Source organism: Mus pahari, chromosome 3 (assembly GCF_900095145.1).
Source record: "Mus pahari chromosome 3, PAHARI_EIJ_v1.1, whole genome shotgun sequence".
Classification (NCBI taxonomy): Eukaryota; Metazoa; Chordata; class Mammalia; order Rodentia; family Muridae; genus Mus; species Mus pahari.
In genome coordinates this window covers 108,409,934-108,422,697 of record NC_034592.1, presented here as the reverse complement: position 1 = coordinate 108,422,697, position 12,764 = coordinate 108,409,934, and the positions used below count along the sequence as shown (strand labels likewise).

At 40.5% G+C, this 12,764-nt stretch overlaps 1 protein-coding gene across 2 annotated transcripts; it reads right to left on the bottom strand.

The window, feature by feature from the left end:
- Positions 1-1,873: 1,873 nt before the first annotated feature.
- Ctxn2 (cortexin 2) lies at positions 1,874-12,000 on the bottom strand. Of its 2 annotated transcripts, none has more exons than XM_021195161.1 (2): positions 11,111-11,701; positions 1,874-2,312 (listed from the first exon to the last, which is right to left on the bottom strand). In XM_021195161.1, exon 2 carries the CDS (start codon positions 2,256-2,258, stop codon positions 2,010-2,012), a length of 249 nt encoding a protein of 82 aa, XP_021050820.1. In that variant the 5' UTR covers positions 2,259-2,312; positions 11,111-11,701; the 3' UTR covers positions 1,874-2,009. The 2 variants fall into 2 exon arrangements, with proteins under 2 accessions (XP_021050820.1, XP_029392861.1); XM_029537001.1 differs by having other exon boundaries at positions 1,899-2,312; positions 11,691-12,000.
- Positions 12,001-12,764: the final 764 nt, after the last annotated feature.

Here is a 12,764-nt window from a genome sequence, read left to right as displayed (position 1 = left end):
CTGTGTTTGGGCACAGATGCCTTCCAGCAAAGTCAGTTGAGCTCAATTTACCGAGTTACTCTTGGGCCAGATTACCAACTGGGTGTGGTGGTCTCTGAAGCACCTGGGGCACCAAGAGCATCTTTGATGTCAAGGCTTGGAACAGAAGAACCATAATAGCCAACCAAGATACTTTATAAATCTACTAGGAGCAAGCAAGCAAACAAACAAACGAAAGGCCCGTCAGGCATCTTTCTGGGGCTGCTATTTGGGAATGCCACAGACACAATAAGGAGTCTTGGTAAAAAGCTGTAGAGGCCAAGGGGTTAGCTCAATGGGGAAAGTGTCTGCTGTGCAAGCAGAGACCCGAGTTCAGATACCCATCATGCATGCAAAACTCAGGTGTGGGGAAAGCATGTATAACCTCAGTGCTGGGCTGAGAGCGGTATGGAGACAGAGAAAGGATGACACATTTACCCACTCTATAGTTTTCAGAGTGCTTTTCCATTCTTTACATTTCCATACTCTTACCAGCAACCCCGAGAGATACAGCCCAGGCTTCTCACCCTTGCTTCACAGATGTGCAAACTACCCTCTGCTCACTTTCTAGGTTGTGAAGCTAGTTGCTGAGGTGAGCCAACATTGGAATCCAGGGGAAATGTATGATAACTTTAATCCTTTCCTTAGCTCTCTGACTTCCCAGATACAACTTGTGGCATGTTTAGGCGGTTGGAGTTTACAACAGTCTATCGTGGGGGGTGAGTAGACATGTGTTCATGTCTCCTCAAGAATAGTTTCATACCCTCTGGCTATCTCTCCCCTGAGGTTCACTGAGATTAGACAAGTGGCTTCTGGTGGCATGGTTCCAGAGGTGGCAGGCGGGACACCTTGCCTCAGGACAATTATCCCTCTTACTGGGTGATGTCAGAGCTCTTTCTTTAGTGCTAGCCATGAAGGAGGATGGTGAAGCCGGTATCCACGTGAGGCAGGACTGGCAGGGACTCTACACTACAGAATCTCACCATAGGAGGTTCTTCAAGGCAGAGAAGAGTGGCAGGAATTCTGAGAACCTTCACATCTGCAAGCTTGCAAGGTTTGCCTGTTAGCTTTCTGAATTTGTTCCACTGTGAGCTTTCTGACCTATGATCCCTGTTTAAGAAATAATATTCTTTCTTTTGGGGGATGAAAGGCTTTTGAGGCCAAGTGTTGTGTAACGATTTCCTCTGAGACAAGCCCTCATCTTAGAAAGAAGTTCCTCAAGACACAGAATGCTTTAAGGGGAGGTAAAACATTCCATTAAGGAACCAAAAGGCTCCAGGAAGTTTCTGAAACTGACCAGATACCCTAGTTCTTTCCTCCCCCAAATGTACATAAGCAGCAAGAACTGCTGAGAGGCGCTCTCAGACAAGCTGAGATGCCAGGAAGAGGTTCAGATCACATGAGCTGCCTCAAAGAGACATGGATTACATGGAGCTGCCTGCGGGCTATGCCCTGAGCTCCAGGTTCCCAGCCTTTGTGAACTGTCACTAGCTCATGCTGGCACAGGCTATTGGTGATCCACTGTTGTTGTGTCATTTCTGTTCCTGTAAGTAACTCTTCATCCATATTCCTAGAAGTGACGCCACTCTATCACCAGGCTGTGTAGAACTGTGTTCATGTCTCTTTCAAGACATATTATCACACAACACAAGGGTCACTAAAGCTATGCTGTGACTCCAGGCTGGAGTGTGGAGAGGGTAGATGGGTTTGCTTTGCAAAATTCCTCAGGAAGCTCATTAGCCTGGGCAGATGTCAGAGGCGGGAATATGGCAGAAGAGGTATGGTTTTCGTTCTATGCATAGAAACCTCCACTGAGGAAGAAGACCAGGGAGAACACAAGACTGTACACAGCATGGTGGATATCAATCACAGATGTTTATTGAATGTCATGAATGGAATGACCCTCTCTCCAACAGCACAGGCAAGCTCATTACAGATGTGTCTATCACATGTCTCAATGGAACCGGGAATACCATGAATCAGAGCCACCATCAGGCAAGTGCATACTCAAAGGTCCCCTTATCAAACTCTTCGACTTCATCTTCCCATGTAGAAGAGGGCATGCTACTATATGGGTCTAACAGAATCTTGAAGCATCTGATAATGAGAAGTCCCAAGAAAATGCACAGGATGCCCACAAAGGCAAAGCCGGTCTTCTGCTCCAGAGACAGGGAGGATTCCGAGACTTCGTGGACACTCATCTTTGCTGAAGAATTGCCACAGTAGGTGCTACTCATCATTCACGGCTGCATCGTGGTAGCTCTTCAGAGTTCCTGCAGGAGTCGGTTCTCCGCCTAGGTACAAAGTGGACCCAGTTTAGTTTCATCTGTGTGTGGCAATCGGACAAGACGTTATAAAGGCAGTTATTTTCAAGCCCCTTTATTTGTCAACAGTGTTTGAAGGTATCAGATAGAGGTCAGAATGAAATTGGCACTGTAAATGTGTACTCCATAGCAGTAAATGCAGAATTGTTCATGGATGCAGAGAACCATGCCTGCATACTTAAATAAACAGAAAGAAGTGTAGACATGACCATCATTATTAACACACACAGCGCCTTTTATTCAATGGGAGGCAGCTGCTACTGTTCTTTTGATCTGAATTTTCATTTAGTTTTCCCTTCATTTTTGCACATGGAGATAATAGCACAAATAAAATGAGTATAAGCTATTCCCACTGTTTAAAGTCCAAGCTTCAAGGCTTCTCTCCAGGGCTATCTTTTAAAACTTATTTACTTTTATTTTATGTGCACTGGTGTTTTGGCTGCATGTATGTCTATGTAAGAGTGTCAGATCTTGGAGTTATAGACAGTTGTGAGCTGCCATGTGATGCTGGGATTTGAACCCTGGTCCATCTGGAACAAGAGTCAGTACCATTAATGGCTGAGCCATCTAGCCAGACCTTTCCAGGGCCATTTTGTCTGAAACAAAACCTGATTCTTTAAATGGCTGCAATATATTTTTTGTTTCAACTCTTGTTTGCATAGCTTCTTCTCCATGATGTGTGCCGTGTGTGTGTGTGTGTGTGTGTGTGTGTGTGTGTGTAAGAGAGAATTTCTCACTCTGTAGTTCTATAGTCTAAGCTGTCCCAGAAATCATGGTAATCCCTCTGCCTCAGCTCTCTTGAAATCTGGGATACCAGGCAAGAGCCACCACCCCTGGTTTAAATGTCACATTCTCAAAGATAAAAGCATATTTTAAAAAATTACATGAATATAGGCAATGCCCAGCATCATAACTGCAAAGAGATAAGCACAATATCTGTGGGCATTAACTACCTCCCAATGTCTACATTCATTTTCAAAAAACTCTAAATCAGTGGTTCTCAACTTGTGTGTCATAGCCCCTGTAGGGGTTGAAGAACTCTTTCTTTCATGGAGATCCCCTAAGACCATTGGCAATATAAGACATTTACAAAATGAGTCCTAACAGTAGCAAAATTACAGTTATGAAATAACAAAAAAAAAAATAACTTTATGGTTGGGGCCACCACACCATGAGGAGCTGTGTTAAAGGGTGGCAGCATTAGGGAGGCTGAGAGCCGCTGCCCTAAATAAACATAAAATCCAAGTTTAAGTTGTGTGTCCTTTGTAATTCAGATAACTTTAAGACAGCTAGTCCTCCTTCTAACCAATTCCTGTCCCCATCCCCCTTGTCAATGATTGATATTCTAAAGCTGCAACTAAAATTTTAACCAAGTTGACTTTAAATAAAATGGAGTTCCTTGTTTATTTTCAGAAAAGCAACTGAAAGAGCTGGAGAGACGGCGCAGTGGTAAAGAGTCTTTGTTCTTGCAGAGGATGGGGTTTGATTCCCAGCACACACACATGCTAGCTCACAAATGTCTACAACCCTAGTTCCAGGGCAACTGATTCTCTCTTCTGGCCTACAGGGGCACTAGGCATGCATCTATATATAGACATATACGTGTATGAACCATCTCTAGGCATAAAATAAAATAAACTTAAAAAAAACACTAAGATAGAACAAGAAATGGGTGAGAATGAATGGAGAGGGTAATACAAAGGCTTGGAGCTTTCAAACTAAAAACAGAGATAAACATTGTTTTTTATAAAGAATTAGATTACAGAAGAGCTATATCTTCAAACTACCAAGGGCAGAGATACTCCCCACTTCTGCGGTGTTGATTGTCTGGCTTTTTGGTCAATAAAAGAGTAAAACACTTTAAAATCTTTTTGTAGAACATCTTTCCACCAAATTGTCTTAACACCCTAGCAAATAAAAGTGTGCTTTGCATTTAAAAAATTAATTTTTAAGCTTTACTTAAGTAATTCTGAATGATCTTGCCAAAGGCTGAGTTCTTTTGTTTGTTTATCTTGTAGGAAGCATGGGAAACAGGATTAAGCAATATTTTCTGTTTCTGATTTTTTTTTTAAAGTCTAATTAATGGTGTTTGTAAGCTACATTTGACATTTTGGGGAGTGTGTAGGTAAGCGGAGCCAATAACACCCATGGTTAAGAAGGGTACTACTCTTGCAGAGTATCAAAGATTGGTTTCCAGCTTCCATGCCAGGCAGCAACTCATAAACATGGGTAACTATAGCTCCAGGGCACCCAGTGCCTTTGCCTCTGAGGGAAGCAGCGCCCACGTGTGTGTACCTACACACCCACACATAATTTAAGATAAAAATAAACCTCTAGAAACAGAGGGGCCGATAGCCTTGGTTTGGTGGTGGATGCTACAGTGTGCCTGTAGTGTGGGGCTTGTTGCCTAGCATCTGGCAGCATCCCCAGAACTTGCTATCTTCCTTCAAGAGCTGCCTCAGCTGCAGAGAACTGCCCTACTGCATGTTTCCTCCTGGGAAGGATGCTGTTCAGCCTTGTCTAGCTCTGGCGCTCCACATGCTGTCAGTTGAGGATATTTTGGATATGTATCATAACTCAACTCCTAGACACACCTGCTTCATTCTCTATCCTTTTCCAAGTTTGGAGCCCCAAAGAGTTTCTTAATAAACATTTGGGCCACCAAACTCTGCCTCAGAGTCTGGGTACTGGAACAATTAACATCACTGGACCTAGAACATCTGAGCAATTTTAATGCTTTGTTCATCTTGCCATTGCGTAGGAAAGACCTAAGCAGAATCCAGTTAGGTATTTTAAAGACATCATAGAGTAAACATGTACATGGGGTCATAGCTGGTCACAGGAGAAGCAATCTAGCTGGCCCTAGATTATTAATTAAGCTATAGATTCTGTTATCTATTTATTTTTAAAGATTTATTTATTTATCTTATGTATATAATTACACTGTCACTCTCTTCAGACACACCAGAAGAGGGCATCGGATCCCCTCATTACAGATGGCTATGAGCCACCATGTGGTTGCTGGGAGTTGAACTCAGGACCTCTGGAAGAGCAGTCAGTGCTCTTAACTGCTGAGTCATCTCTCCAGCCCTGACTGTTATTCTTAGTAAAACCTACCAAACAACTAAAATGGCAAACCAAAAAAAAAAAAAAAAAAATGTGTTTTCCAGAAGCAGCAATGAACCACTCAGCTCATTTGTTTGACTGAACTAAAACAAAATCCCTCCCTAGCTAGAGATAAGAAAGCTCCCCTTTTGGATTCAATTTATCAGACATATGCCAAGTCATGCTTTGTTCTTAGATTCTTCGACAGTAAATGAGTTAATGAATTAATGGAAAAAGAACCCTCTCTAAATTTGCATATCATCTTTATTCAATCAGTATTTGAACTGGAATAAATTAAGTATGTCGATGGATACAGTCTTTGAAGAATAAAGTTATTTTTTAAATCTAATTCTAAACTATCCAGAGAACTTGAAGTTTCATTTATCAGTAGTTGACATAACCAAGAGAACTTCCATTTGGTTTCAAAGCCTGGCCTTGAAGATAAGCACTACGATTCAACAGCTCAATCACTGTCCCTCCCCCTCTCTCCTATTAAACTGATTAATGCGGCACTCTCAAAAAGACACGATTCTTCATGATCAGAGATGGAGAACGGGGGTTTTTCCTACCAACTCTGAGAATTTCCCTTTATTTTCTAAGAAAAGTATATCATTATCATCTTATTTTAGCATTAATCTGTATTAGAAAGTACAGATGTCAATTTTATATTTGATCTCTGTGTTTTTTTTATTTTTATTTTTTTAAGTTTGCTTATAATTTCTGGTGTAGTTACCCCTCCCTTGCTGTCCAAGCCTTGGCCGTTACCCTTTGCAGGAAGGGTATTGTGAGAAACTTCAAATTTTCTGAGCTGTGTGGGGGATGTGAAAGGTGTATGGATAAAGAATTTCTCAGTAAATGAAAAAGGTAACCATGACAACAAACCTAATTTGTAGTGCTCAATCTTTCTATTACTGGAACAAATACAGAAGAAATGCAGTGCTGTATTAGAACAGATGCTGAAAAGTGACCCAAATCTTTCAGGTTGAGATCAGGAAGTCTAAAGGTTGAATGAGTTTAAGGCAACATATGATTATTTTCTTAACGTTTTCATTGAAAAACAAAACAAAACAAAACAAAAATGGAGACTGAGGTGTGTCAGCGCTGTCCTTGATGCAAGTTACTGGCGAACTTGATAACAATGTGCCCTAGTGAGCATTATGCCTTTATGGAAGAGGCAGACATAATTATTTAAAAGTCATAAATGGCAAAGAGTTGACTCCATAACCTGCTCTGGAGTTTAGACCCTGAAGATATGCTTTCAGAAGTGACTAAGTGTGGAAAAGTGAACAGAGCTACAAGGTAAGATAAATGTTTCGCTTTTTGAAAGGAGGAAGAGGAAATTATGAAATGATACGTTAGTAATGTGTGACTAACTGACAGTCACTAGGTAACTGCCGGTGCTAGGTAGACACTGAGGAGGAGAACATGGGAGAGAGGCAGTGCTGTACTCCTCAGCTTTCCACTGCAGGCAAACAGCAAATCATCGACTTAAAAGAGAAAAACTTCATCCTGGCCCTCTGATTTGGTAGTTTCAGCCATGGTCATGTGACCCTGCTTTTGGTTCTGGAGTGTGGCTCAGGAGGGTTGTTCACTTGGCAGCTGGAGGGAAAGAAGGGCCAGGGTCTCACTGTCTTCTTCAAGGTCATCTCTACAGTGACCTAACGTCTTTGGACAAAGCCCATCTCCTCCTAAAGGCTTTACTTTTTCCCAGTAACCCTGTGGCTTGGAGTCAGGCTTTAACAGATGGGTCTTTGAGGAAAACTTCAAATAGCAACAGCTAAATTAGCCCCTGGTTAATTTGATGCTAGAATGATGAACTGGGGACATGGGACAGCATGATTTAGTGACTTTGACAATTCATGGACCTTCTTTTATTATCTCTTTGTAAGGAAGATGTGAGCTATGCCTAGTTTGTAGTGTTTTATGTAGATTCACATGCACTGTGTTATCCTAGTAAGTACTGGGCTCTGTAATCCTGCAGACAGGTCTTTAGTGTAGTATCACGAAATCAACTACATACTCTTACATCTTTTAGAACAGTGACTAGGTTGAAGACAGTGAAGTAATGATTACAAGCTATGACATAAAACTGGCTGAAATCATATGGAGCTACCAGAGTTGAGATTCAAAACAGTTCTGATGACTCAAAATCTGAGATTAGCAGAAATATTTACAAAGTTCTCACATTTGAAGATGAAGGATTGAAATGTCAACTGAAAGTGAAGGAGATATCAATTGGTAGTTCACATGAAATAAATATTCAAATTGCAATTAATCAACAATTCACATAAGTTGGTGATATAAAGTGGTCAGTTGACAAGCAGAGACGATCTTAACTTGAATGGGAACAAAGGATCCAGAGTGGTAATATCATTATTATACTCCAGTCAAACAAAAATGATTTAATAGGTAATCAGTATTCAAAATATTTATTGCACTGTTGTTACATGGGAGTAGATATCACCTTTCCTCTCAATTGGTTCCAGTTAACAAGATAGAGGAGCCATGTTCAAACAAGAATAAAACAATTCAGTCTTCTTATGGGTAATGAAGAGGGAAGCAAATTACATTCAACATCTATTGCATTTCTCTCATGTAGTAGTGACTTACACTTATTTTGTCTCAACAACCATATTGATTAATTTTCTTATCTTACATATTTATAAGAGATCAAAAACAATGCTCCATGTGAGAAGCAATCAATGAAGGGCTGTATGAGTCAAGTATGTGGAAGAGGGTGTGGGTTTGAAAGCTATTCACCAAGATAGGATTTGACCCCCAGTGAAATGTAGTGGACCATGAGAAGAGACCCATCAGTGATAGCTCTGCTCTATTAAGCTTGAACAAATGTGAAAGCAACATTTTCACTAAACAGAGTGAACAAAAGAAGAAACATTATAGGCTTACAGTGTAAGTGTAAATTTGGGTGTTGTCAATGTGTGGTTCTCAGGTAAGGAGTCAACTCAGTTCATTTTGTGCAACATGAAATCCTTAGTAGTGCTAATACTTTGAGTATGATCATGGAGTAAAACTGGCAGAGATGAATAAAGGCATGACTGAGAGATCCCAGTAGTCGGAAGTATTTGCAACCTTAAGCTTAAGAGAAGGCAATTATTGAAAGAGAACATTGAAGAAGGCGGTAGATACATCAGACTTGTTCAAGGTGGATCCAGGAGAAAGTTGTTGCAAGTCTAGCAAGATGCTCCTTGCTATTACGGAGTAGGAATGAATATAGAAAAAACAAGCTACCAATAATCCATAATCCATGTTCCCCTTGCAGACAGAAAATTTACATCTCCTAGTGAACTCATAAGAAGCACTCGGGGGGCTGGTGAGATGGCTCAGCGGGTAAGAGCACCGACTGCTCTTCCAAAGGTCCTGAGTTCAAATCCCAGCAACCATATGGTGGCTCACAACCATCCGTAACAAGATCTGATACCCTCTTCTGGAGTGTCTGAAGACAGCTACAGTGTACTTACATATAATAAATAAATAAATCTTTAAAAAAAAGAAGAAGAAGAAGAAACACTCAGGATCATGAATAAATCCACAATAGGGATTCACACAGAGCTAAGAAAGCCACAATTTCTAGATGAAACATTGAAAACCTTTCCCATTTTGAAGTGAGAATGGAAACAGCATTGATAAAAAAGGCCTGATATCAGAATTGTTTCACCAGTATAGAAATTTCTAGAATGTTAACAGATTGAAGGAAATGTGGTATAATGGTTAAAGAGAAGATGGAATTGGATGGTAATAAAATTTGGCAAAACAAGTTTTATTTGCATAAAAGTAAAGGCACACAAGGATAATGCATTCAAATGTAATCATTTTCAATAAGGACTTAACCAGATATTTGATTTTTCAAAGGAGAATAAAGTCAACTCATCTCGTGTTTAAAGACCTGTTGTAACTTCCATTTTTAAACAAAAATTGAGTTAAGAAAGAATGATTTTGTTACTATCTTAAGAGGAAAAACTTAAACTTTAATGCTCTTTAAAAGAAAAAGTCGATCTAATAGAATGGCTGAAAAGGAGAAACGCAAAGGTCCAAAAGAAGCATAGTCACTGAGACCAGCTCTGTCTACACGGGCAGACTAAAAGCAAACATGGAAGCCCTTTGGCCTTCACCCTTGAAGCACTTGAAATACTGGTGTTTGAGGCCTAGCTTTTTTCAAAGAATTTCCCAAACTCCAATATTTTATTTGACATACAAAATGAATTCTGTATCTTATTTCAATAGCAACCAAGACTGAAGTTTTTAAAAACATATCACAAAGTTTTCTGAGCTTTGTCCCTTTCCATTAGTATGGAGTATAATATTGTATAATATATTGCTAGTAACAATATCACAAACAAATGACAGACTTCAGTTACAACACTGACTACTTCATGATGAATAAGGTCTCAAAACCACTTTTCACCTGGGATTAAAGACACATTTTCAGTAATTGGAAGAGATAGAAAAGTACAGACTCATTAGGTTCCATAGAACAGATATTGTAAAGCTAATGTCAGGAGGAAAATAATATTTTAATACTATGTTCACTGAGACAGAGAAAATGAATGAATTATGAGAGAAGTAGATTACAAAGGAACAAAGCTATGAATTGATTTTTATTTTACAAAAGCCCATATGAAAACCAGCAGTTGTCAAAAGAATAAGCGAATTTTTAAAAAAGAAGTTGAATGTTAGCCAAATCCAGGTAGAATTTAAGTGTAATATACCCTGGGTTACTAACATCATCAACACTGGTCCGATTAACCATCAGCATCCCTCTATGGAATGATTGAAATACTAAAATGTATTGTTATATGAATTCTGCTACTGATAAAAGATTGTTCATTGGAATTAATGATTAGATACTTTGGTAGTGAGCACGCACATTCAATGTGTCTCTTTTCTTTCATAGAAAATGTCAGATACAGGGCTCTGTAAGTCCTGATGAGTCATAGCATTGGCCCATGGCAGTACCTGTAGATATCAAAGGGCCCGATGTCATGGAGTCACTTTGTAGTTAGCAACAAATAACTGACAACAGCAACAACAACAACAACAACAACAACAATGTCTTCTGTACTCAGTTGTTTACATCATATTATTGCCAGTAACTGACCAAAGAGAGTATTTTTATACCTGCTATGTAGCCTTTCATGTCCATGAGCAAATGTGGTAGGTAAATTTTTTTCTTTGAATTATTTACTGATCAGGAGCTATCAAATTCATTTTTCAAAAAAATGGTTATTCAATTGCCACAGAATAACATGCAGTTGCAGAAGCTAATGATAAAGTGTAGGCACCTCCTAAGAAATACACAAAAACCTTCCATGTCTTTATTTTAATCAACAGGTTTTCCTTCTTGTTTATTTATCTAGCAATAACATCACAAACATTAAATCTGAAATAGTTATACTTGGAGTGCAAGATGATCGCACTCTAATGAGAGGATACTTGTAATTTTATGAAACAAGACATGCAAACTCAAGCTTAAAAAAATCACGAGCCCTTCTGTACACAAACAACAGTTCCTTCATCAAATATAAAGGTTGCTAAATCCTATTTAAATAAGGAACAGCAGAAAGCATTACTGAGGCCACATCTGTACACAGCTATCATTTAGGAATGGATGTGTTGGAATCAAAAGAAAACCTTAAATTACAAACCCAGATGTCTTCATCATGCTGAAGTACATGCATTTTGGTTTCCTAGAGTTCCAAAACCTCAGATCTTCAAGAATCTACCCCAAAGCCCTGGAGACGTCAACCTTGAGAGATTTTCCTTAAGAGAACAACTGGCTGGCTCCTCAGACACCCATTCCTTCCAAAGCATTGGTCGATCTGAAAATTCTCAACATGTCTCACTAAGGAAGCCTAGACCATTGCCAGTATTCTACCTTGTGTTGTCGCCAGTTGTCTTCTACATGTTAAGCTGCAGGAAGCATGGAAACTTCCTACAAGACATTATGGGAGAAACATCAGCAATCTGTATACACACAACACGTTTGTTTTCTTTCTTTTTTCTTTCTTGACAGCATCAGCAGCTGCAGAGGCATTCGTTTCTTTTCAGAATTTGAGCTCACCAAACCCACAGGCTCTCCCTGCCCCCCACTCGGCTCTCCCTTGTTTCTAAAATCCAAGAGAAAAAGGACACCTTCTCCTGGGGACTGGCGCTGGAACCCTGTTGGTGAATGCTGAGGAAGGGGGAGAAAGTTACTTCGCAGGCAGCAGGGATGGATGGGCTCACCTTCCATGTTTGTTGCCATGGAGATGAATTCCAGCCAGTAGACTTGTTGGCAGGTTTGTCTGTGCTCGCCGATCTCGGTTCGTGTAAACGGCGTGTTCTGAGGACCTGCGTGGAGTCACAGGACCGTGGGTATCGCTTTCCTGGCCTACGTGTGTCTGTGTCTGGGTGAGAGACAGGACACCGGCAGCCGCGGAAGGACCCGTGCGCGAGTGTTTGCAGGAAAATGTGTGTGCATGTGTGCCTTTCTCCGATGTGACAATGTGTAAATATTTGCGAGTATGTAGATGTGAAAGCAACGAGGTCGGACGTGAGATGGGGAAGGGACTAACAGCAGCAACAGGGTCTGCTCTTCAGGTCCGTCAGAAAAAGCAGAGGCAAGGGCTCGTTTTCACTCACATCGCATTCCGAAGCTTAGCAATCAGGGTTCGTCACTATTTGTGCTTCCTGGGGTAGTGAGGATTTAATTAATTCATTGCGAAAATCCTTCTCTCTGTTACGTCCCCAGCTGTGCTGAAGGCATTTCGCTGTGAGTGGAAACAGCAGTCTCGGGTTGTTAGAAGGCACTAGATTTTTATGTTTCCTTTGATCAGACAAAGGAAAAAACGGTGTGAAAAGTGTACTGGTTTAACTGAAGACTGATGCGTCACTAAGTCATTTGGTGTTCCTTTCCACTACCCACGCCCCCCTTTACTCCACCCCACCCCTTCCCGCAGACGCTCTGGAGCTGTCCGCAGTGCTGAAACGCTGAAGCTGACCTCTTTCCTGCCAGAAGATACTTAACTACCAGTGTGACAAAACCGTTAGGTAGATGCGATGCAGGTTTTCTAAAAAGTGGTTGAATATACACACATTGTAAACAGACCGCCCTGGAAGCAAAGCAGAAGACGTCAAAGCAACACAGCCACCGGTCCTCTCACTTCTCCTCGAGAGGTTCCTCCACACTCATCTTCAGTATTATTAACTGTGATCATATTTTGACACTATTCCCAGAACCTATCTTTGGCAAGCACCTGTAGATTCCCTACGAACTTAATTGCTCATCTTATGAACTATTCAGTTGTTAATATTTGAGAA